At 52.5% G+C, this 24,446-nt stretch overlaps 1 protein-coding gene across 9 annotated transcripts in view; it reads right to left on the bottom strand.

Moving 5' to 3' along the window:
* The window catches only part of DNAH2 (dynein axonemal heavy chain 2), a 293,067-nt gene that overhangs the window by 36,089 nt on the left and 232,532 nt on the right, over window positions 1-24,446 (bottom strand). For all 9 annotated transcript variants that reach the window (XM_075908075.1, XM_075908072.1, XM_075908076.1 and 6 more), the window contains 5 exons: window positions 23,842-24,041; window positions 23,308-23,434; window positions 15,620-15,806; window positions 15,032-15,180; window positions 3,980-4,163 (listed from right to left, as the gene is read on the bottom strand). In XM_075908075.1, the coding sequence (XP_075764190.1) occupies window positions 3,980-4,163; window positions 15,032-15,180; window positions 15,620-15,806; window positions 23,308-23,434; window positions 23,842-24,041 (847 nt within the window). The remainder of the gene's footprint in view (window positions 1-3,979; window positions 4,164-15,031; window positions 15,181-15,619; window positions 15,807-23,307; window positions 23,435-23,841; window positions 24,042-24,446) is intronic.

The raw sequence follows: 24,446 nt of genomic DNA, 5'->3' as shown, positions 1-24,446 counted from the left end.
GAGTAATAATTGGCCAGCATCGCAGTGTAATTTGCTGCTCTAAAGATCAAGTTGGCTGAAGAATAGACATTGCGCTCCATGATGTCTATTCATTTATGATTTTTATCCTGTGGTGTGGACCTCATGTTGGGCTGTCTTGCTCTTTGTCTGATTGAGACGACCATTAAGGAGTTTGGGGGAGAGTGTGTAAAGAGGAAGCCCTTCAGTGTTACAAAATATTTGCGGTCTGCCCTCTTATTGGTGGGGGTAATGGATGCTGGGGTTTGCCAGATGTTATCGGTGGGGTCCATAATGGGTTCATCCATGGGGAGGGTGATCCTAGAGGATGCAGGGGGCTGTAAGGTGCACAAGAGGCAATATTGTTTCTCCTGGACCTCCTGCAGGTCCCATTCTTGCGCCAGAGCAACTCTTTAAAAAAGTTATTGAAACTGCTTAGAGGTGGGGGTGTTAGAAATAATAGCCTTGTCCAGAGAAGAGGAGGAATTGTGTAGGGGGGACCTGTCTTCCTCTTTGGATAGAGGATTGTCCATATCAGTTTGGATGGGCTCTGGGAGAGTTGATGTTGCAGCTGATAGCGAGGGTTGGGGAAACTGAGATAGTGTTCTGGATGTTGTTGAGGACGCCATGTGATGGCCCTTATTAGAAGGCCCTGAGTCCCAGGGATGCCACTGCCCAGGACAGGGGGGCAGTGGGTATGGATAGTGGTATGAATGCCAAGCTGGTGGTGGAGGCAGGTGAGCGTATGTGGCAGAGCAAGACACCCAAAGTGGGTATCGTTGAGTTGGACTAGAGTGCTTCAATGAGAAGTGTCCATGTAGTCCACTACTGGCTTCACTGGGGGAGATTGATGGAATTAATGATCTCTGTGTGTGAATGGACCACACCAATGAGTATGGAGATGGCAGTGCAGGTAGGTGGAGGTGAACCGTGTGTAGTGCTCAGTGCTGCTGATGCCATTGGGGACAATTGTTCAGGAGGAGGCATGTCGGTACGGGGTCTTTTGCGTGCCGCATTCAGGACCGCCTTCAGTGCCAATCTGTGCCTTGACGTGGTGGATTCAGCCGGTACGGTCGTTGCTGCTGGTTTCGATTGTTTTTATCTGGGCTCAGATTGGGCCCTCTTGTGTGGTGCTGATGCTTTAAACAGAGAGCTGTGCCAGAAGCACCAGGCCTATCTCTGATGCTCACCCTCGTCAAGCTAGGTACCAGGGGTAGCGATCTGACCGGAGACACCTGGATTTTTTACTTTGGCTTGCCAGAAGAGTAGAGGGATGAACTTTGTTCATACCTTTCAGCTTACTTGATGATTTTGGCCTGGAAGGCGAGTCTTCACACAGTGGCTGAAGCAACTTTTCGTAGAAATATGTTTTCAGCCTATAGGCATGGTTGTGGTGTGCTCTCGCTATAAGATTTGAACAGTGGGAACACTTCTGTGTCTGATGGATATCTCTCAGAGATTTTATGTATGAGGCATGATGGTTGGAAACAGGCATAGCATCTCGGCAGGACTCACAATGTTTGAAGCCTGGGGATGCAGGCACGAGGAGAAATGCAGTCCAGGTGAACGATGAAGAAAAAAATTTTTTGGCATAAGGTTGGGAAGGACTAAAAACTTGGAAAGATGAGGAAAACTGAGAAGAATTAGTACTTCTTTGTGTTTTTTTTTTGTCAGAACAGGGGCAAGAGAAGTAGTTTCATTTGCCACTGAGGTAGAGAAGGAACTGAGGGGGCTGTGCTGTGCACGTGTCTAACGGACACCAACAGCCCGAGGAGGCACCAGAGCGCGTACGCAGCGCAGCTGGGTACTGCTGGAAAAATCTCTGATCACTGGCACAAGAATGCACCAGTACCCACAGTGGAGCACCCACAGGGACATCACTCGAAGAAGAATATTAAGTTATATATTTTCAGTCATGCAAATGGGCATTCTTATATGGCTCTTTGTTGACCACTTGTTCTGAAATTTGATATTGTTTGGCTCTTTGGTTTTAAAAGGTAGCTGACCCCTGATCTAAGGTATAAACTGACCTGACCCAATCCTTTGGGATTGGAAGAACCTGTTCAGATGTGGTGAGATTGGTTTTCATAGTCTCTAATCCCGTGGTCACCAACCCGTCGATCGCAATCGACCCTCGTCCAGTCGATCGCGAGGCGTTCGGGCACCTCCAGCCCGCATTTTCCTCCCACCCCTGAGAAGCCCCACTACCTACCTCTAGTGTACTGCTGGCTTCCTGCGGGGTGGACGGAAGTCCTGGGTGAAGCCCACGTCACTTCCGGGGGCTCTGGAAGTGGTGCAGGCTGCTCCCTTCCCACAGCTCTGTCACGTGCTGGGGGAGGGGGCGTTGGCTCCAGAAGAGGAGTCCGGTGGTTTCCCTGGGAGGGATGAGTTGAGCGCAGGGATTTCCCTGCGCTGCGGGAGCGGGGGTAGGCCCTGGGGTTTGACCTGGGGAGGCTCCCGCGGGGGTTTGGCCCCGCCACGGAAGAGGCAGCTTGGCCCTAGGGCAGGCACCTGTGGGGGTTGGCCGTGCAATGGGAGGGGAGGGGGCTGGCTTGGCCAGGCTGCGCCATGGGAGAGGGGGTTTGGCCTCGGGGCAGGCTCCCGCGGGGGTTTGGCCCTGCTGCGGGGGGGGGGGGGCGGGGTTGGCCCCGGTGCAGGCATGCGTGCGGTTTCCCTATGCCGCGGGGGTGGGGGGGTAGTCGGGCCTGGAGGAGGCATGTGCTGGCTTCCCTTGGGGGGGGGGAATCCTGGGAGGAGGCAGATGCAGGGGACTCTCTGCTGCCACTGGCACCCCGCCCTCTGTCCCCACTCCCGTCCCCAGCTACAGAACTCTGTCCCCACTCCCGTCCCCATTCTCCGAACCCTGTCCCCAGCTGCAGAAACCTGTCCCCATTCTGTTCCCTGCTGCAGAGCCCTGTCCTCCCAGCACCCTGCCCTCCCAGCACCCTGTTCCCTCTCCCCTGCCCCCAGCCGCAGAACTCTGTCCCCACAAAATGTATAATTATAAATGCTTCATTTTAGATTTAAATAGCATGAATAAAAAACAGACCATTTATTTCATAACTATAAACACGTGATTTCAATTTTATATATCACATAATTTAAAAATAAACTTTATCAGAGTGTGTAAGTAAGGGCTAGGGATAGCAAGTGATGGACAGGAGGAGAATAGAGAGGATGGGGCTTCAAGGAAGGGGTGGGGCTTCAAGGAAGGGGCAGGGTGGTAGATCTTTGCCTGTTCTGAGATTTAAAAAGTGATCTTGGGTGTAAAAAGGTTGGAGACCATTGCTCTAATCTGAGTAAGGTGTGGTGCTGGTTGTAGCACAGGAAAGCTGGAGTGTTAGGGGATTGCTTGTATGACTTCTTGCTGACCCCTGTGGCACCTGAAGTATTCTTTGTGACTGGTTTGGTGTGACTTATAGTGAAGGACCCCCAGTCTTGGACTGTAAGTAGCCCTGTTTCTAAGCAATTCACCCTCATTTGACCTTCTCAGTGGTGCCCGCCAGGAACTGTCATTTTACACAGGGTTGGGTGTGCTGGGCTGGAAGGTGCTGACCTGAGAGGGTGTGCTAGGAAGGTGTGCGGGACTGGGGGGTGTGCCGGGGAGGTCTCACCCTAAACCCTGGTTCTTAGGGCAGGAGTTGGGGCCCGTCCAGCCCACAGGCAGGAATGCACCTAGTCGGCTTCAGACTCAGCCCTGGCTCCTGTCCTCTCTAGTCTGCACTGGCTCTGTGCAGCCACACAGTGGAGCTGGTACCTAGGGTGGGCCCAATGCATTCTGGGTTACTGGCCCTGTCCTGGAAAGCCTGGGCCTGCTGATGGTAGCAGAGTCTCCTGGGCCATGGCCAGTTTTGAGGGACAAAGGGTAGCTGGCACCCCTACCCAATGAGTGCCGACTCAGCCAGGCTTCCGCTCTGTAGCATTTGGATGAGGTCAGGATCCCCCAGAGCTGCTGGCAGAAGAGGGGCTATGACACACTCACCATCCCGGACACCCTCCTGGATCATACGAGTGGCAATGGGTGCCTGGCCTTGCCCCAGCGATAGGGCATGGAAGCGCTGAGCCACACCCGACTGCTCGGCCAGCTGCAGTAGTGAGGAGGTGGGATCCACGCCAGGGGACAGGACGAAGATCAGGGGAGTCCTGGGTGTGGAGTCATCCACTACCTGCAGTGGTGGGGAGCAGAAGCTGTATGCACCAGTGGGGAGAGAGATCTGGGCTTCTCCATGTGCCAGGTGGCTTTGGGGTGGGAAAGATGATCTGGGGCAGGATGTGGCAGAGTGGAAGGCCAGCTTAGAGGGGACATGGGAAGGTGGGTCGAGGGAGGGGCTCGAATTCATCTAGCTAACGGCAAACTGGTAAACTGAAATGTATCATTTAGGGTACATCTACACAGCTATGCAACTTCAGCTATGTCAATTGCATAGTATAAGTCGAAATAGCTTAATTCGGCTTTTGGCGCTGTCTATACAGTAGGAAGTTAAAGGAAGAACACTCTTCCTTTGACTTCCCTTACTCCTTGTAAAAAGACGGTTATTTACCTTTGTAACTGTTGTTTTTCTAGGTGTGTTGCTCATGTCCATTTAATGTAGGTGTGCACACGTTGCATGCATGTGTTGTCGGAAGTTTTTCCCTTAGCACAGGGGTGGGCAATAATTTTTGATGGGGGGGCCAATCCAAGATTTTGGAAAGTGGTCGAGGGCCACACTCTTCCATGGTAGGGTACGTCAACACTACAAAGTTAATTCGAACTAACAGACATTAGTTCGAATTAACTTTGATAGGCGCTACACTAGCGCTCCGCTAGTTCGAACTTAATTCGAACTAGCAGAGTGCTTAGTTTGAACTAGGTAAACCTCATTCTACGAGGACTAAGCCTAGTTCGAACTTACTAGTTCGAATTAAGGGGTGTGTAGCCCCTTAATTCGAACTAGAGGGAGGCTAGCCCTCCCCAGCTTGCCCTGGTGGCCACTCTGGTCAACACCAGGGAAACTCTATTGCCCCCCTCCCGGCCCCGGACCCCTTAAAGGGGCACGGGCTGGCTATAGTGCCCGTGCCAGATGCAAGCCTGCCAGCACCCAGCTAGCAGACCCTGCACCTGGCATGGCTCGAGCCAACCACCCGATGCCCCCCAGCCCACCCCCTCTTCCCTGGGACCAGACTGGCGGCTCCCGGGCTTCATTTGCAGGAGCGGTATGCCTACATTACCCCACTAGTTCGAACTAGCGGGGTAGTGTAGACATACCCGTAGATCTAGAATAGGACGTAGACCTCCTTTCGCTTTGGGAATAAGGAAGTATCGGGAGTAGAAACCCCTTCTTCTGAACTCCTGCAGGACCAGCTCTATGGCCCCTAGTAGCAGGAGTGCGAACACTTCCTGCCTTAGCAGGGTCTCGTGAGAGGGGTCCCTAAAGAGGGACGGGGAAGGGGAGTGGGAGGAAGGAATAGAAAGGAAGGGTATAACAATCCCTTTTTCACCAGGTCGAGTACCCAGTGGTCGGAGGTTATCTTGGACCAGGCCTGGTAGAATAAGGAGAGTCGGAACCAAAAGGGGGCGTAGAGAAGACCTGACCAGTACTCTGCTCTCGATTGTACCTTCAAAATGAAGGTTTGGGCTGCTGCCCCGATGCAAGGCAGACCCTCTGTCTGAGTCTGATCTTGAGCCCCTGCACCTGTTTCTGTACTGCTCGTTACGTCCATTAATGCAACCTCTCCTTCATCCCCTATCGGGCCCAAACCCTCGCTGGAAGGGTCTGGGGTTCAGCCTAGTGTTGACGGCCTCCTTTGTGGCACTGGGGTATGTATTCCCAGGGACTTCAGGGTTGCTCTTGAGTCTTTGAGGCTATGAAGCTTGGAATCCGTTTGCTCGGAGAACAGGCCTGATCCCTCAAAGGGGAGATCCTGTAGGATGGTCTGTACCTCCGGCGGGATACCTGAGACTTGTAGCCACATGCTACGCCTCATGACTATAGCCGTGGCCATTGTCTGGGCCGCTGAGCTGGCCGCATCTAGGGCTGCCTGCAGAGTTGTGTGTGCTACCGTCTTCCCTTCCTCTGTAATGGTGCTGAACTCCTGGTGGGACTCTTGGGGGAAGCGGTCCCTAAACTTTTGCTTTGACACCCATGTATTGAAGACGTACTGTCCCAGCATGGCCTGCTGATTTGCGATGCGTAGCTGTAGTCCCCCCAAGGCATAAGCCTTTCTGCCAAGGAGGTCCAGCTTTTTAGGCTCTTTAGCCTTTGGCATCAGGCCTGGTGGCCCTTGTTGCTCCTTCTGGTCTGCTGCTTGTACCACCATTGACCCCGGCCGGGGGTGTGTGTGTGTGTGTGTGTGTGGTAAACAGATGTTCACATCCCGCCTGGGGCACAAAGTAATGTCTTTCCACCCCCTGCTGTGTGGGTGTAATAGATGCAGGCATTTGCCACAGGGTCTTTGACAGTTTATCAATTGTCTTGTTCAGTGGCAACACAACACAACCCAGGGCTGATGCAGCTAAAATGTCCACCATGGGGTTCACTTCCTCCTGGACCTCCTTGGCTTTGAACTCCAGGTTGGTCGCCAACCTTCTCAACAGGTCTGATGGGCCCTGGCATCCATGGAGGGGAGCTGGGGAGGCTGGGTCCGCCAATGACTCATCCAGCAAGGATGAGGAAGATTCTCTTGCCAGTGCCTGCTTGTCACTCAAGTCAGTCACTGGTGGCTCCTCTACTGTCAATGACCCTGCCTGCCCCAGTCCCGCTGGGGGGGGGGGCTCTGGCCCCCAGAACCATCCCGATCACAGGGGACCTAGTTAGGTCCTTGGCCTGTTGCCTCTCCTCTGATGGTGGGGCTCTGTGTAAAGGGGTGGCAGAGGGAGCGCTTCCCCTGAGATGACCCACAACAGATACTGAGGAAGGAGGTCCCCAGGCCTGATGGGAAGCCCTTGGGGTCCAGAAGGTCCACTGGGGCTGGGGCTGCCACTGCGCTTGCCAGGCCTGCTGGTCTGTGGGGGTCCTGTGCCAAGACCTGTGGCGTATGCAGGATCGATGTCTGGACCTCGACCTATAGGATGATCTGGCTGAGCACACAGATTTCACTTCTGACTCGGCAGAGTAGTGCAATGCTGACCATGGGGGGGCAGTTGAGGCATGCTCACTCTGATGACTGGCCATGGCTGATGGTTTTCCTCTGTGCACCGGGTCCAGTGCCAGAGGGGGCATCTCCGGCGCCTGCGAGGTCCCCTGCTGAGGTAGAGGCAACTGGTACCCGGGAAGTACCCCTGCAGCACGGTACCTGGCAACGGCGCTGGGGGGGGCACTGTTGTACAAGTGCCTCTGTTGACACCCATGCAGAAGGGGCCAGTGACGACTGAGGGGTTGGTGTTGGAGCCAACTGAACCAGTGCTGGAATCAATGCCAGTAAGGGCATTATCACTGGTGCCGTCTGGACTGGCACTGGTGGGATCATCGTTGGTGCCGATGCATGTGTTGGCGCCTGCAGGGTCCAAGGCATCACAGTTCTCGTCGGCACTGGGGACGGTGCTGGGGGAGCCCCTCTCATCGCCTGTGTCGGCACAGGTGGCATCTGTGGTACCAAGCCATCTGCCTCTGTTGAGATTAGCTCAATGAGCTTGCATGCCACATCAAAGGTCTCTGGGGTGGAGGGGCATCATATGTCCCCCGTTCCGTCCACCGGGCCCAGGCTCTGGCTGTGCCCCAGGCTCTGCCTCCTCCTTGTTACCTTTGAAGCTGAGTTCCCCTCCTTAGAGCGCACTTTATGGCCATGCCTCTCTGCTGACCGCCCTCTGGAGTCTTTGGCGCTCCTCGGTGCTGGCGACTGCAATCTGTGTCTGGATGTCTTCAACGAGGCTGCATGGTGCCTGGGCAGTGCTGCAGATGTTGCGGATGGTGCTCTGTGCACCGACTGGGGTCGTCCTCGCTCTGGGGCTGCAGCGCTGACTCCATCAGCAAAAGTTTCTGCCTAGAATCCCTCTCTTTTCTGGTTCTCAGCTTGAAAGAAGAAGTTACTCACCCTGTGAAGTAACGATTGTTCTTCGAGATGTGCCCTGTGGGTGCTCCACTCTAGGTGTCGGGTCCCGTCCCGGCGCCGCGGCTCGGAGAATTTTCATAGCCATGTCCCGCCAGCCCGCGCACGCGCGCTCCTTCAAAGCGCCGTTCACGCCTTTGATCAGCCGCGCGCAGGCTGGCAACTGCCAGTTCCTCTCAACCGCTCATCTGAACGAGAGAAAAAAAGAAACCCGGAGCGGGGAGGAAGGGCGGGTCGTGGAGCACCCACGGGGCACATCTCGAAGAACAATCGTTACTTCACAGGGTGAGTAACTTCTTCTTTGAGTGGCCCCGTGGGTGCTCCACTCTCGGTGACTCCGGAGCAGTACCTAAAAAGAGTCCAGAGCGCTCCGAAATTAGGTTTTATGATCACGACTAAGTACTGCCGTAGCTACCGAAGAGTCTGAAGCGAGGTGGTCAATTATAGCATAATGTCTCATAAAAGTGATATTAGAGGACCATGTCGCTGCCCTGCAAATGTCCCGGAACGGGACTCCCTTCAGGAAGGCCGTAGTAGTGGAAACTGCTCTAGTGGAGTGGGCCTTTGGAGGGTTTGGCAGGGGTTTCCCTCGTATAGAATGGCACATGGATATGCATGAAACAATAAGTCTCGAAATACGTTGAGAGGTCAATGGTTGGCCTTTAGAACGGTTTGCCAATGACACTATTAAGCGGTCCGTTTTTCTAAAGTCTCGCGTTCTATCGATGTAGAATGCCAAAGCTCTCCTTACATCCAGCGTATGCCATATTGCTTCTTGCGCTGAGGCATGGGGTTTAGGGAAGAAGCTCGGAAGAACCACTGGTTCATTGATGTGAAACTCAGATGACACCTTTGGGATAAACGCTGGGTGGGCTCTCAAGGTGACTGAGTCTTTAGAAAAAACTGTATAGGGAGACGAAGCCATGAACGCTATCTCACTGACCCTACGAGCTGAAATAAGAGCTAGGAGAAACAAAAGCTTGGTGGTAAATATGTGTAACGGAATAGTGGCTAGAGGCTCAAAGGGAGGATGAGATAGAGCTTCCAATACTAAATCCAGGTTCCACGAAGGTGGAGGGGGTCTGCGGGGTGGGTTGAGGTTCGCGAGCCCCTTTAGGAATCTTTTCGTAGTAGGGTGTGCGAATATAGAAAAGGAGTCGTCCATGTGATGAAAGGCATTAATCGCTGCCAAATGTACCCGTAGGGAAGCTATGGCCAGACCATTATCCTGTAGTTGCAAAATGTACTCTAATATATGAGGTAAGGTGTGGAATAGGGGTCCAGGTTGTTAGCCGCACACCATGCCTGGAATCTGGCCCACTTAGCTATATAAGTAGCTTGCGTAGAATCTTTCCTGCTATGTATCAACACCTTCTTGACCCGCTGGGAACAACACTGTTCGAAACTGCTAAACCAATGAGCATCCATGCTGTGAGGTGTAGAGTCTCGGGTTTCGGATGGCATAGAGATCCGTTGTTCTGGGTCAAGAGATTTGGAAGGAGAGGTAGGGGGTACGGTGCCCTTGCCGACATCTGACGGAGCATTGAGAACCAAGGTTGACGAGCCCACGCTGGGGCTATAAGAATTACTCGAGCCCCCTCTATGCTGATTTTCTCGAGAACCTTGGGTATGAGAACGACTGGGGGAAAGGCATACAACAGCATCCGTCCCCAGTGGAGAAGGAAGGCGTCTCCTAGCGACTGACGTCCTATTCCCGCTCTCGAGCAATAGGTGGGGCATTTCCTGTTGTTTTCTGTGGCAAACAAGTCTATTGTCGGAAACCCCCACCGTACGAATATATGGTTTAAAACCTCTGTGCAGAGTTCCCACTCATGGTCGTGGGGAAAACGTCTGCTGAGTGAGTCCGCTACTAAGTTGTCGGTACCCGGAAGGTAGGATGCTACTAGGATGGTGTTGTTGTGAATACACCAATTCCATAACCGGACCGCCTCCGCACATAGAGAACGAGATCGGGCGCCTCCCTGCCTGTTGATATAAAACATAGTTGCCATGTTGTCCGTCATGATTCTGGTAGTTGTATCCCGTATGTGGGACTGAAAATGTTGCAAGCATGTCATACCGCCCGCAACTCGAGTATGTTGATGTGTAACATCATTTCCTGAGTTGACCAGCGACCCTGAATCGTCAGGTTGTCCATGTGCGCCCCCCAGCCTGTGAGGGAAGCATCTGTAGTTATCTGTCTTGTAGGCTGTGGACGATGAAATGGGATGCCCATGAGGAGATTGTCCGGTTTGGCCCACCACTGAATAGACTCTCAAACATGTTGGGGTACCACCAACGGTTTGTGGATTATGTCTTTTGCCGGACTGTAAACCATGGTCAACCAATGTTGGAGGCAACGAAAATGTAACCTTGCATTTTGTACGACTATGGTGGAAGCCGCCCCATCAGTTGTAAACATACGCGTGCAGGAATTGTGGGAGCATGCGTGACAGTATGTACAAGATCTTGAATTGCCACAAAACGCTCCAACTGTAGGTACGCCCGTGCCACGGTTGAGTCGAGCCATGCACCTATAAAAACCAGGTCTTGGCACGGAATTAGTAATGACTTTTTTACATTTATGAGGAGGCCCAGGGATGCAAATTCGCTGGACACTGTCTGCACCATATGACATGCCTCCACATATGTTGAACCCCTGATTAGACAGTTGTCTAAGTAAGGGAATATTGTCACTCCCGTCCTGCGTAAATGAGCCGCCACTACGGCTATAGTTTTGGTGAAGACCCGGGGGGCACACGCCAATCCGAACGGTAGAATCCGGTACTGAAAATGTTTGTTCCCTAATTGGAACCGAAGAAAACGTCTGTGGGCCATGTGAATAGCAACGTGGAAATAAGCATCCTGCAGGTCGAGGACTGCAAGCCAATCTCCCTTGTTCAATGACGGGATGATAGTTGATAAGGTCACCATCTTGAATCGGCATTTCCGAAGGTGGCGGTTTAACCTTCGAAGGTCTAAGATGGGTCTCCAGCCTCCCGATTTCTTTGGGGTGAGAAAATATCGGGAATAAAAGCCTTTTCCCCAAAATTGTTTGGGTACTCTCTCTATTGCCCCGATTGCGAGTAAGCGAAGAACTTCTTGTTTCAGTAGTTGCTCGTGAGAAGGGTCCCTGAAAAGGGAAGGGCTGGGTGGGGTGGAGGAGGGAATGGAGAGAAAAGGAATTGAGAGGCCGTACTTTACCACTTCTAGTACCCATCTGTCTGTGGTGATGTTGGACCACTGGTGGTGATATGATTTTAGTCGATGGTGAAAGAGATGAGGATTTTCGTTCTGTGCATTGACCAAGGGAAGCGTGCTCGCAACCTCGACGGGGAAGTCAAATCTGCTGTTTGGCTGAAGATTGATTGACTGCACGATTTTGTTGGGGTTGTTTCCATTGAAGACGCAGCCTAGGACGCTGATTATCCGACATGCGTGTCTGTTGTCTGGGAAAATTAAAATCGTACCTTCTCTGATAAGGGTAATAGCGTCTACGCTTAAAATTGGGCGTGTACATCCCCAATGTACGTAGGGTGGCACGAGAATCCTTGCCTGAATGGAGGACTTCATCAGTATTTGCTGCGAAAAGCTTAATCTTATCAAAGGGGAGATCCTCAACTTTACTTTGCATCTCCTTTGGTGCTCCCGCAGACGAAAGCCATGATGATCTCCTCATTGCGATACCCGTAGCCGTGGCCCGTGCTGCTGTGTCGGCCACGTCCATTGCAATCTGCAATGCGGTGCTACATGCTGCGTATCCTTCCTGTACTATCACTTTCAATAGAGGTTTCTTCGCGTCAGGAAGATGATGTAATAATTCCGTTAGCTTTGAATAATTATCAAAGTTGTGATTTGATAAATGAGCCAAGTAGTTTGCAATACGTAACAGAAGTGTGGCTGAAGAATAGACCTTTCTACCAAATATATCCAACTTCTTATTGTCTTTATCAGGGAGCGCGTTTTTGTACTGTGGCGCTTTGGTCCTTTGCTGTGCTGCGTCAACCACTAACGAATTGGGCTGAGGGTGATTGAATAGAAAATCTAACCCCTTTGCCAGCACAAAGTATTTCTTGTCGGCCTTTTTACTGGTAGGAGTAACTGAAGTTGGCGTTTGCCATATCTCGTCCGCCACTTCCATGATCGCTTCGTCAATTGGTAAGGCGATCCTTGCACGCTGCTGTGGACGGAGGTTCTTTAAGAGACGGTGTGTTTTCACCGGAACATCTGCCAGCTGTATTTCCTGCGTGCCTGCTACTCGTTTAAACAGGTCTTGGAATTGTTTTAGATCGTCTGGTGGAGACAATTCACCTGGACAAACTGCCTCATCTGGTGAGGAAGATGTGCAGTCCGCTGGACAGGTTTCTGGCTTGGGATCCTCTGTGTCAGACAGCTGTCTTTCTTCCAGCTCGGACTGATCCTGCTGGACAGATTGGCTTGTCGATGGAGGTGGTGAGGTTAACTGTTGTGGTTGTTGAGGTAAGTATTGTGTGACTGGTGAGCGACAGTTACAGGATGATCCCCTAAGTGAAGATAATCTATGTTCACGGTGGGTACCGCCGTTGCACGAACAATAGTAGTGCCCGTAGTAGTGCTCAGAACGTGACGGAGAAGAATGACGCGACGAACATGCACTACTGTGTTGAATGTAATAGACGCAGCGTGGAGAGCGTCTAGAGGACCCATATCTGGATGACCGACCCGGTGAACGAGATCGTGAACGAGATCGCCGTGCTTCTAGATATACCGTGTCTCTATAATCGCGCCGCCTGTATGCAACATGGATCGGGGCTTTCCTAGGCATTAAGGCACTGTCAGTTTCCATGGCAACTGGGGAGCTCTGCGCAGAGTGAAGACAGAGCGGTGCCGGGGAGATCAGCTGTAGCTGCTCTGCTGACGGTGCCGATAGAGTGCTCGGTGCCGACGTGGTTAAAGTTGCCGGTGGCGCCATGTCAGGAATGTGCATGGCTGGGTCCGGTGCCGCCAATGCCGGTGCCATCACAAGCGGTGCCGCTGGAGCCCGCACCGCTGACGCCGATGCCTCTGAGCCCGGCACCGGCTAGCTTGCCTTTTGTCGACAGAGTTCTAGTGACAGAAGGCGTTATTGCATCTACACTGTCCTTTGCATCTACACTGTCATGTCAACAAAGCAGCTTGCTTTGTCGACAGAACTGGATGTAGTCTAGATGCTCTTCTGTCGACAAAAGCCGGTAGTCTAGACGTACACTGAGTCAGTCAAGTACTCCGAGGTTGACTAGGGTGGCACTGTGATGGTTGCAGCCGGTGATCTTCCTGTTGGATGTACTGGGACATCAACTCTGGCTTACCCCAGTACCAGGGAGGAGGAGGAGGCATTGCTGGTGCTGGTGTCGATGTGCTCGGAGGAGAGGGACCAGCAGCCACAGGCCTCGATGCTGCTGCTGGTACCACCCAATGACCCTGTACCAGTCCTGGGTGCAGTGCCGGTGCACAGACAGGAGTGGAGGCTGCAGGCAGTGCTGAGGCTGAGGGCAGTGCACCTGGTATCAGGGCTGAAGCTGTAGGCGCTGGGGCAGAGCAGTGATGTCTCTTTACTTTCAGACCCGGAGCACTTGGTGCTGGGGCCAATGGCCAGAGCTGTCCCAGCTCGTGCTCTTTGGGTGGACCCGGTGCCGAGGCTGGGGAGGAAGAAGGCTCTGGGAAGTCACCCATCAGGTTAGAAACTTGTTGCAGGCTAGAGTGGTGTTGGTCCAACGGCAATGGTCCAGGCTCAGTGCTCGATCATGCCATGTGCTCCACTTGAGCGGACCTGCCCCTGCTCTGTCTCCTCATTTTCTGGGGTACTGGGGACTAAGACTGATGCTGAGGCCTACGCAGCGCTGGGAAGGTGCACGAGTGGCTGGGTGCTCTTCACACTGAGACGGGTAAGCTCTGGATTGACTGAGTGGAGTCAGATGCCATTGCCAAGTGCAAAGCCACATCCTTAAGTATAGTCTTCAAGTAAGAGTCTCTTTCCCGCTTGGTGCACGGCTTGTAGGCTTTACAGATTTTAAAGGCCTCAGACAAATGAACCTCCCCAAGGCATGTAAGGCAGGCTGAGTGAGGGTCTCTGTGGGGCATAAGTTTCTGGCATTTCTCGCAGGGCTTGAAGCCATGGCGCCCAGACATGCCCCGCCAAATGCATTGGGATTGCAAAGCGAGCCCTGTGCTTGATCAGCCGGAAGTAAACACTTAACAACTACTTAAAAACTAGATAAAAACAATGAACTGCAAAAACTTTAACGAAGAACTAAAACACTAAGTAAAACTGCTAAGAAGCGCTTGCAGAGCAACAGCAAAAGCATGTTCCAACAACCCTCACAAGCGGTAAGAAGGAACTGAGGGGATGGAGGGCTAGCAGAGATATATATTAGCTGATAAGCAGTGCCAATCCAGAGGGCTCCCCTGCTGGCCCAATAGATACTGAAAGGGAAAAGCTTCTGACTACATGTACACGCAGTGCGTGCTCACCTACATAGAATGGACATGAGCAATCACTTGAAGAAGAAATGAGGGTTACCATGAGTTGGAATAAGAATTCCTCCAGCTCAACGTTATTTTGAAATAAAGGCTTGTAGTGCATGTATTTTGTTATTTCAGAGTAATGTCGGTTATTCGCTGCTGTGTAGAGGTACCCTTATTGCCCTGGCTCAGCCCCACGGGCCCATCTATCCCATTATACCGCCTCCTCCCTGCCCCCATGGCCGTGCCTCCTGGGATCCTGCCAGCACCAGTTTCCTGTAGTGGATATTTCTGAGGAACAATGGGGCACATGGGGGAGGGGTCCTTGTTTCCCTGTCTGGGCATTGGGGCAATGGTTTTACTGCCCTAATTGCAGCATGCATTTGAAAGAGGATGATCCTGCATTCCCATGTAAAGGCATCCAGTAGCAAGGAGTTCCACAGACTCCCACCTCTGTTTGCCGGTGGCAGAGCCCTTTGCCTGGGGGGAGGGTGTTAAGAGCAAAGCATGGCCCTCCTCCCTGACTCACCGACTTCATGTTGAGCACAGGCGGCTCGATAAACTGGGAGCCCAGGTTGGACACGATGAAAGAGGTGACGCAGAATGCCACACGGTCTGGCCGCAGGGACCGCACCACCAGCATCCTCTGCATCTGATTGCAGGAGTTCTCCCACTCGCCTGCAGGGGGTGATATGGGAACGGGAGACTGCTGGTGGGACAGCTCTATGCCAACTCCCTGAGCAGGGCCAGGTGCACAGGGATCTGCCCAAGGCATCACATTATTGGGGGCCTCCTGAGGAGCCTGAGGGAACCAGGAAGGAGATGGCTGTGATGCCCCCCACATTGCCCCTGCCTGGCATCACTGCTGGGCATGGAGCAGCATGCAGAGTGCCACCATGCTTGGGGCTCCACAGGCATAGAGGAAACCGCCTGGCTTCACTGTCGCTGTGTTGGACTTACCTGCTCAGAACTGGGGTGAGAACCCAGAAGTCCTGGCTCCCAGCTCCCTTGCTCTAACCCATCAGCCCCCACTCCTCTCCCAGAGCCAGGGAGAGAACCCAGGAGTTCTGGATCTTCCTTTGCCCTCAACCCTCCCACGGCAGACAGACGGGCTGACCTGGCAGCATAGCTTTCTCGGGTTTGGCGTTGGTGTACCAGAGGTGCCAGTCCCGTGGGTACTGCTCGAAGGAGTTCATGATGCCATGGAAATTGGTGAGCTTGTCTAGCTCAGTGATGTTGTCCCAGTAGGTGTCGGCCAGCCAGCCACTGCAGGGGTTGTCCATCTGCCCCTCCCGGTCCAGCACCTGCAGAGAGGGGAGGGGGTTGAGCCAAGAGGAAGTTACTCACCTAGTGCAGTAATGACGGTTCTTTGAGGTTTGTCCCCCTGTGGGTGCTCCACTCTAGGTGTCAGGCTCACCCTGGCACCACAGGTTGGAGATTCATCAGCCATGGTTCAGCCGGACCGTGCATGTGCAGCAGCATTGCGTGCCCTACATGCTGTTTCTGAGTCTGCATGCGGTCCAGCTCCCGCCAGTTCCTCCTAATTGGGTCACCCTGAAAGACATAAAGAAAAGACTCTGAAGCAGGGAGGAGGGCGGGTCGTGGAGAGCCCATGGGGACACACACCTCGAAGAACCATTGTTACTGCACAAAGTGAGTAACTTCCTCTTCTTCGGGTAGTGTCCCCGTGGGTGCTCTACTCTAAGTGAATACAGAGCAGTCACCTGGTCTACGGTGGTGGGATTGGAGCTAAGATGTCTGTGCTGAGGAGAGTGCTGCGGAGGCCAGTGCTGAGTCCCGAATGATAGTCTCAATTGCATAACGTTTTGCAAATGTTATGTCCAAAGACCAGGTTGCCGTGCGGCAGATATCTTGCAGCAGGACGCCTTTGAGGAAGGCCATCGATGTGGCCGTTGCCCTAGTGGAGTGAGCGTTCATCGAGGTAGGTATTGGTTTATTGCGTATTGAATAATATCGTGCGATGTATTTGACAATTAGTTTAGAAATACATTGCGACATCAAGGGCTGGCCCATGGTTCGTCTGTCTGTGCATAGTAGCAGATGTTGTGACTGTCGGAAGGGGCGTGTTCTCTCAAGGTAGAAAGACAACGCTCTACGCACGTCTAAATATGTAACTGGGATTCATGGCCAGAAGTTTGTGGTTTGGGATAGAAGGTTGGAAGTATTATGGGCTCGTTGACATGGAATTCCGAGTTCACTTTTGATAAGAAGTTAGGGTGGGATCATACTATTACTCCCTGATTGGTAAACAAAGTATAAGGTGGGACAGTTGAGACAGTGGTCAGCTCACCTACTCGCCGTGCCGATGTAATAGCTAGAAGGAAGATGACTTTCATTGTGAGTGTGGTCATGTCGCAGGTGTCTAGGGGTTCAAATGGTGGGTACGTTAGAGTGTCCAAAACCAGCTGCAAGTTCCACAACGCAGGGGGTTTTCTGCGCGGAGGGTATAGATTTGCAAGGCCTTTTAAAAATCGTTTGGTCATGGGATGAACAAATACTGAGTAACCTTCTATCAGTTATCTGAAGGCAGAGATCGCCGAGAGATGAACCCTGATGGATGGCAACGCCAGTCCTGACTGCTGGAGGTGCAGTACATAGTCCAGGATATGATGGATAGGGATGGACAGTGCATTGAGGCTACTATCTATGCACCAAGAATAAAAACGAAGCCACTGATAAAGGTAAGACATTCGTGTGGAGTCGTGTCTACTGTGCATTAACACCTTTCACCTCCTGAGAACAGATGACTTCCGCTCGGTGGAACCAGCTAGGAGCCACGCTGATAGGTGTAGTCGATCGATTTGGGGGTATATCATGGAGCATCCTCGTTGACTTAGCAAGTCAGGTCATTCTGGCAAATGGTATGGAGGTCGAAAGGACATTTGTAGAAGAAGTGGAAGCCACGTCTGCCTGGGCCAAAACGGGGTTATAAGTATGACCGTGGCCCTGTCCATAGCTATGTTCTCCAGTACTTTTGGAAGAAGTGGAATTGCCAGAAAGGTGTGGAGTAGGTGGCGACTCCAATATAGCAGGAATGGGTCCCCGAGGGACTTTGGTCCCAGTCCTGCTCTGGAGCAGTATTTCGGATACTTCGCATTGAGTATCCGTGTGTTGTGAACAAATCTATAGTGGGGTGCCCCCATCGTTGGAAGAGAAAGCGTGTTACGTCGTGGTTGAGTTCCCACTCGTGCTGGGGAAAGAAATGCCTACTGAGGATGCTGGCAATGGTATTGTCCTTGCCTGGTAGGTATGTACCAATGATGCTGATGCCTTGGTGAACACACCTGTTCCACAGCCGTATGGCTTTTGCATAAAGGGATTTCGACCTGGCTCCACCTTGACGGTTGATATAGTAAACTGTGGTGGTGTTATCAGTAAGGATTTGAATTGTATGGCCACAAATCGTGGGTAAGAATGCTTTGCAGGCATTGAATACTGCCCTGAGCTCCAGAAGATTGATATGTTGACTTCTGTCGCGGTCCACCATCCTTGCGCATGTTCTCCTGCGCAATGAGCTCCCCACCCCAAAAGAGTCTGTCATAATTTGTATGGTCAGTTGTAGACAGTGGAAGGGAATGCCTGTAAGCATGTTTGTGGAGGAAGTCTACCATACCAGGGAGCATTGCATGATTAGGGGCACCGTCACTAGCCTGTGAACATCCTGGTTGCCCGGCTGGTAGATTGAAGCTACCCAGTGCTCTAGGCATCGCGTGTTGTACTATGTAAGTCGTGGCCACCATATGCCCCATGAGTTGCAAGCAGGTGAGTATGAAGACTCTGAGGCTGATAGAGATCGTATGAATGAGGTCTCGTATCTTGTGAAATCTGGCCACAGGAAGATAGGCCATGGCTGTTGTAGAATCTAGTCGTGCCTCAATGAACTTGAGGGACCTTTGGGGCATGAAAGAGGACTTCTGGGTATTGATTACGAGGCTTAGGGCTGCGAATAACTCCCTTGTGATGTTGGTGGCCCTTAATGCCTGGTCGTAAGTGGGTGCCTTCATTAGACAATCGTCCAAGTATGGAAATATCATTATGTCGTGATGATGCAGATATGCGGCGACTACCGATAGTGTCTTGGAGAAGAGCCTGGGTGTGGCCGATAGGCTGAATGAAAGGATTCTATATTGGAAGTGCTGTGTGCCTATGACAAATCTGAGGAAGCGTCTGCGTGCAGGATGTATCATTATATGGAAATAAGCATCCTGTAAATTGAGGGATGTAAACCAATCTCCCATATTCATGGCTGGAATGATAGAAGCTAATGTCACCATCTTGAACCTGTGTTTCCGTAGATATCGATTGAGCGGTTGAAGGTCCAGAATCGGTCTCTAGCCCCCTGATTTTTTCTCGGTGAGAAAGTACCGAGAATAAAAACCTTTGCCCTGAAATTGTTCGGGCACTCTTTCCACTGCCCCGATGTTTATGAGACGCAGAGCCGCCTGCATTAGGAGAGCCTAGTGAGATGTGTCCCTGATGAGGGACGGGGGTGGGGGAGAGGTACGGGGAAGAGAAAGAAGCGGTATAGAGTAGCCTGATGTTATTAGCTCTCGGACCCAACGATCGGTAGTGATGGCGAACCACCTTTGTTGAAACAGTTGTAAACGATGGTGAAAAAGCTTTTGCAATTCTGGTTGAGATTTTAGGGGAATGGTCTACAGTCCCTCGATCAGACCATCAAACTGGCTGCTTGTTGTTGTGAAGGTTAGGTGCCCTACTCGTCTGTGGACGTCGTTTCTGCTGGTGAGGTTTCTCCCATGGTTGGGGTTCATATTGCTTGTATCTAGGTGTGGCATATGAAAACGGTCGTTGCCTGTAATAGAGCATATAGCGTTTGCGGCAGTATAGTGGTGTATACACATCGAGAGTCCTCAGAGTCGTCCTCGAGCCCTTGTCTGAGTGTAGGACTTGGTCGGTATTTTCAGCAAACAGACTCTGTCAAATGGCAAGTCTTCTACTTTTGCCTGTAGTTCTTTAGGCACTGACACCATCTGGAGCCAGGAGGATCTTCACATTACCACTGATGTCGCTGTGGTGCGAGCCGCTGTGTCAGCGATGTCTAAGGAGATTTGTAAAGCTGCCCTTGAGGCAGTATAGCCCTCCTGAACCACTGATTTTAATATTTGACGTGTGTCCTCAGGCAGGTGTTCTAGAAGCGTCATCAACTTTTTGTAATTATCAAAGTGGTGATTGGAGAGGAGGGCAGCATAATTTTCCATCCGCAAAGTTAGCACGGTGGACGAGTAAACCTTCCTTCCGAAGCGGTCTAAACATTTTGCATCTTTATAAGAGGAAGCATTTCTGAACGGTGGGGTTTTAACTCTTTGTTGGGTAGCGTTGACAACCGAGCTCAGTTGCGGGTATGTGAATAAAAATTCCATTCCTTTAGAAGGAACAAAATACTTCTTGTCCACCCTCTTATGTGTTGCTTGGGAGGAAGCTGGTGTCTGCCAAATGTCATTTGCAATTTCCAGAATTGTATCATCTAATGGCAATGTCATTCTATTCTTCTGTGACGGTTGAAGATTCTTCAGAAGCCGGTGTTGCTTCTGTTGCACTCCGCCCAGTTGTACCTCATGTGACTCCGCTACCCTTCTGAAGAGGTCGTGAAATTGCCTAATATCATCTACCAGGGAAGAATCCCCAGGGAAGATTGCATCGTCCAGGGAGGAGGAAGACTGGTCAGTCGAAGACTCCACTTGAAATTGGGTGTGCTCTGAAGTAGATGTCTGTGGTGCCTCCGGTTGGCATACTGGAGCAGGTGTATCTCCTGAGGGAGTTAGTGGTCTTGTGGATGGTTGAGGCAGTGTTGGTAATCTGACACTGCTATGTGAACGTCGTCGATGGTATTGCGGAGACGTGGAATGAGAGTAATTGTAGGAGTGACGGTGTCAGTGATATCGATCGTAGTAGTGCTGAGCTGGAGAGTATTCAAGAGAGTATCATCTCTCAGTTACATGGTAATATTTAGAGCAAGAGGATCGTGTGTGATCTAGGTGAATGAGATCTTCCTCTGTAATATGATGGAGACTGTGAACGTCGGTGGTGGCGCTGTGGCGAGGGTGAGTTTTGCGTTGAGCACCTCTGATAGTGGCTGGCGCGACTGTCATGTTGTGATAGTACCGAGACCACCGAAGCTGGGGATGAAGGCTGAGGTGAGAAGACAGATGGTTCTGGGCTAGGAGAAGGCGTCATTATCCTTCGTGACTTATGCGTAGTTTTCCGTGATACCGGGGAGGATCATCTACGCTTATGAGATACTTCTTGTACCGATGCAGGAACCGAATGTGTGGGGGATGGTGCTAGTGCATCGCATGAGCCCAATGCCGCCTTAGTCAGTGCCGTTCAGCTCGGTGCCATTTGGCTCGATGCCAGTGGACTCAGTGCCAAGCTAGAGGTATCTGTAGGGCTTGTGGGCAGTGCCGTGGGCGGTGCCTGAGCACTCGGTGCTGACAGACTCAGTGTTGGTCGTATTGCAGGTGTCGGTGCTGTAACTGGTACATCAGTGCCAACCTGGCCAGTGCCCTTGAGCTTTGCTTTGTTGGCACGGGTGCTAAGTTGGCTCTTGGGACAGTGGCCGATGCCGGTGCCGATTCCCTATGAAGAGTAGACTCGGCTCTAAGACACTACAGTTCGTCTTCTGCTTATGAGCATGGCAGCTGATGGTTGAGCCAGATATCCCCAGCTTATCACCCACACTTATCTGAGCAAAGGATGAGTGGCGGGGGAGTGACTTATTGTTTGCAGATGTCCTTCCTGGGGGCGCCAGATATCTGGAGGGTTTGCTCTCAGTGGGCTGTAGTGCCTTACTGAACAGGAGCATTTATAAGCACATTTTGCAGTCGCATCTCGCACGTGCCGTCAGTTTTGAAGAGTGTGGGCATTTCTGAGAGATATGACCCTCGTTCAGGCACTTAATACAGCTCACATGTCCGTCAGATGCCGGCACTGCATTGCGGCATGTGGCACATTTTTTGAAACCAGGAGACTTCGGCATTTCAATTAACTTAACAAAAAACTGGAATCTAACACTAGATATAACGATATATTATCTAATTAGAAGAAACAACAAGAATTAATTTTAATTTTTTTTAAACGAACTATAAAAGTAACAGTAAGGTAACAACTAAAACTATGACTAAAGACTAACTTTGAACTAATTATTTACAGATTTAAAGATATCTCTAGTCAGACTGAGAGGAAGGAGTTCACTCCACCTGTGACCCTGAACAGTTAGGAGAAACTGGCAGGAGCCGGACCGCATGCAGACTCAGAAATGGCGCGAAGGGCATGTGCCGTGGCAGCGCATGCACGGACCAGCTGAACCACAGCTGATGAATCTTTGACCTGCAGCGCCGGGATGAGCCCGACACCTAGAGTGGCGCACCCACAGGGACACTACCCAAAGAAGAAGCACCCTGCACCCCTCTGCCTTGCCAGACACTGCTGATGGGCAGGGCTCTCCATGGAGTATGAGTGGGTGTGGGTCTCATGCCTGCAAGCAGCCAGCTACCAGCACCCAGCAGTTGGAGCCTTGGTACAGCAGCAAGCTCCCTCAGGGACCTGGGTTCACACAGCAGGGTGTGGGCTGGGCACCAGGGCTGGCTCAGGTGACAGGGCGGGGGCAGCTGGAAATAGAGATCTCCCGAGATCCCAGAACCTGGTCCCGTGGCCCCGTCCAGCAGAGGGTATCAGGGGCCATGGCAGACAGATGGCAGGAAGCCTGCAGGGGGAGGGGACAGTAGGCAAATGGCAGAGGTTCAGGAGGCAAAAATGGCCAGGACGCTGGGGTTTTTGCCCCACCTGGTAAAGATACTGTCCACAGGGGCAACACTGCTGGGCTAGAGCTCACAGTTCAATGGCCGCTCCAGCAGCACAGTGCCCCCTGCTGAGCCTCTGCCCCACTTCCTGCTCTAAAACATCCCTAAGTGGCTTATTGCCATCTTGGGGCCAGCCCAGACTGCCAGGGGAGAGTGCCCCCTGCTGAGCCCCTACACCAGAGGTGGGGAACTTTTTTGGATCGGGGACCGCTGACTCACAGAAAAATCAGTCAGGGGCCACACACAAGTGAGAAGCAAAAAACCCCAACCCTCACTGACATGGCCCCCAACTCTGGAGAAAGACACTCCCCACCAGAGCCAGGGGGGCCCAGCCTAGTAATTTTGTGTGCTCCAGTCCTGCGGTGGGACAGCAAAGAGGCTAGAATGCCATCGTGGGCTCCTCAATGCTGGGGTGGCTCTCAGTCTTGAAGGCTGGATCCAGGCAAGCCAGGGACCACATCTGGCCCTCAGGCTTGAGGTTCCCCACCCCTGCTCTACACCCTCCCTACCCTACAGTACCCCCAAGGACCACTCTGGAGCCAGACCTGCCTGCCAGGGAAGAGCAACCTCTTCTGAGCCCCTACCCCACTCCCTATCCCACAGCCGCTCCTAACGTCACCCTGAGGCCAGCCCTGCTTATCATGGGAAAGAACCCCCTGCTGAAAACCTGACCCCTCCCTGCTACACAACGCCCCCTAGTGCCACCCTTGGGTATTGGGTTCAGCCCTCCTTTCACAGGCAGCAGCCATTCTTTGGGCTAATAGTTGTCCTGCCCACCCCAGAAGTAGCTGCATTTCAGGGTGAATCCATAGACAGCAGAGGGGGCTCCAGTCCTGTTCCCCAACGGGGAGGAAAGGAGGCCTCCAGGAAGGAGAAGAACACATCCTGAGTGGGAGGCAGGTTGATGGCCAGCCTAGGCAGCATTGCCTCCCCCCCATCCAATGAGCACCCTGCCTGCACTCACCAGGCCCCCCCGCAGGAAGAAGTTGTACTCATCCATCTTGAGGTTGCCTGACGTCTCGAGGATCTTGGCGCACATTTGGAAACTAAAGAGCAGCTTGTGGTGCTCAAAGAGGCCACGGCAGGTGTATCTAGGGAGGGAGCAGAGGCGCTAACCCAGTGGTGCAGCAGGATCCCTTCTTCCCTCCCATGTGCATTTCCCAAGGCTTGCACCAGACGGCACATTCTCCCCTTCTCTCTGCTACCTCTGGGATGCACAGTGCAGAATCCACACACGGTCTACAGGGCCAGGCACCATTCTCCTTTCCCCCTCACACTGGGTGGGGTATGGTAATGGGATCTCCACGCCCCAGGACATAGGAAGGGATCCCGGTGCTCTGGTACCCATGGAAACCCCATGCCCAGCATACGAAGGGGGATCCCGGTAATTGTAACAGGTAGGAAACCTGTACACAGCGTAGGATTGTGAACCCCTGTACCTGCAGTAGGAAGGGAACTCCCATACTTGTACATGGAATAGGAAGAGGAACCCCTGTACCTGTAGACGGCATAGGTGTGGTACTCATTCAGGTAGCGGATCCTCTCCTCTAGCTTGGAGCTCCGGTGGCTTTTCTGGATGCTCAAGTTGAAGAGATCAATGTAGGCATCCAGGGAGAACTGGTACATGGGGTCGATGCGGCCCATGTCGTTGAGGACGAAGAAGAGAATGGAGGCTCTCTGGGCGCAGGGCCTGTAGGCCTTGGTGGGGGTACAGCACCCGTCAACCTGTGCGGCACTCCAAGGAGGTGCCCATGCTGCATCTGGACATCTGCAGCTGGCCTGAGTCAGGGCTGGATAACTACAGGGCAGCCCTTATGTGCTGGGAGGGGCCTGGAGCTCAGAGCGTCCCCACTGCAGCCCCACAAGCTGGGACAGTGGCACAGGTCAGCCATGGGTCTCTGCTGAGCCAGCCTCTATCCAGCACTGGGCCTGGTGAGCTGCGCAGCAGGGCCCCCTTCTCTGGGCACAGCTTGGCACTGCCAGCAAGCCAGACCAAAGAACAAGGGGCAGATGGGCAAGGGACACAGAGCAGCAGAGACACACCATAGGGTGTGGAAGTTCCCAGACAGAACCCCCCTGCCCGCACCAGGGTCCTGCCTCCTC

This window comes from Pelodiscus sinensis, chromosome 24 (assembly GCF_049634645.1).
Source record: "Pelodiscus sinensis isolate JC-2024 chromosome 24, ASM4963464v1, whole genome shotgun sequence".
Lineage (NCBI taxonomy): Eukaryota > Metazoa > Chordata > Testudines > Trionychidae > Pelodiscus > Pelodiscus sinensis.
The sequence above is the reverse complement of the archived record's forward strand: the minus strand, read 5'-3'. Positions and strand labels throughout refer to the sequence as shown.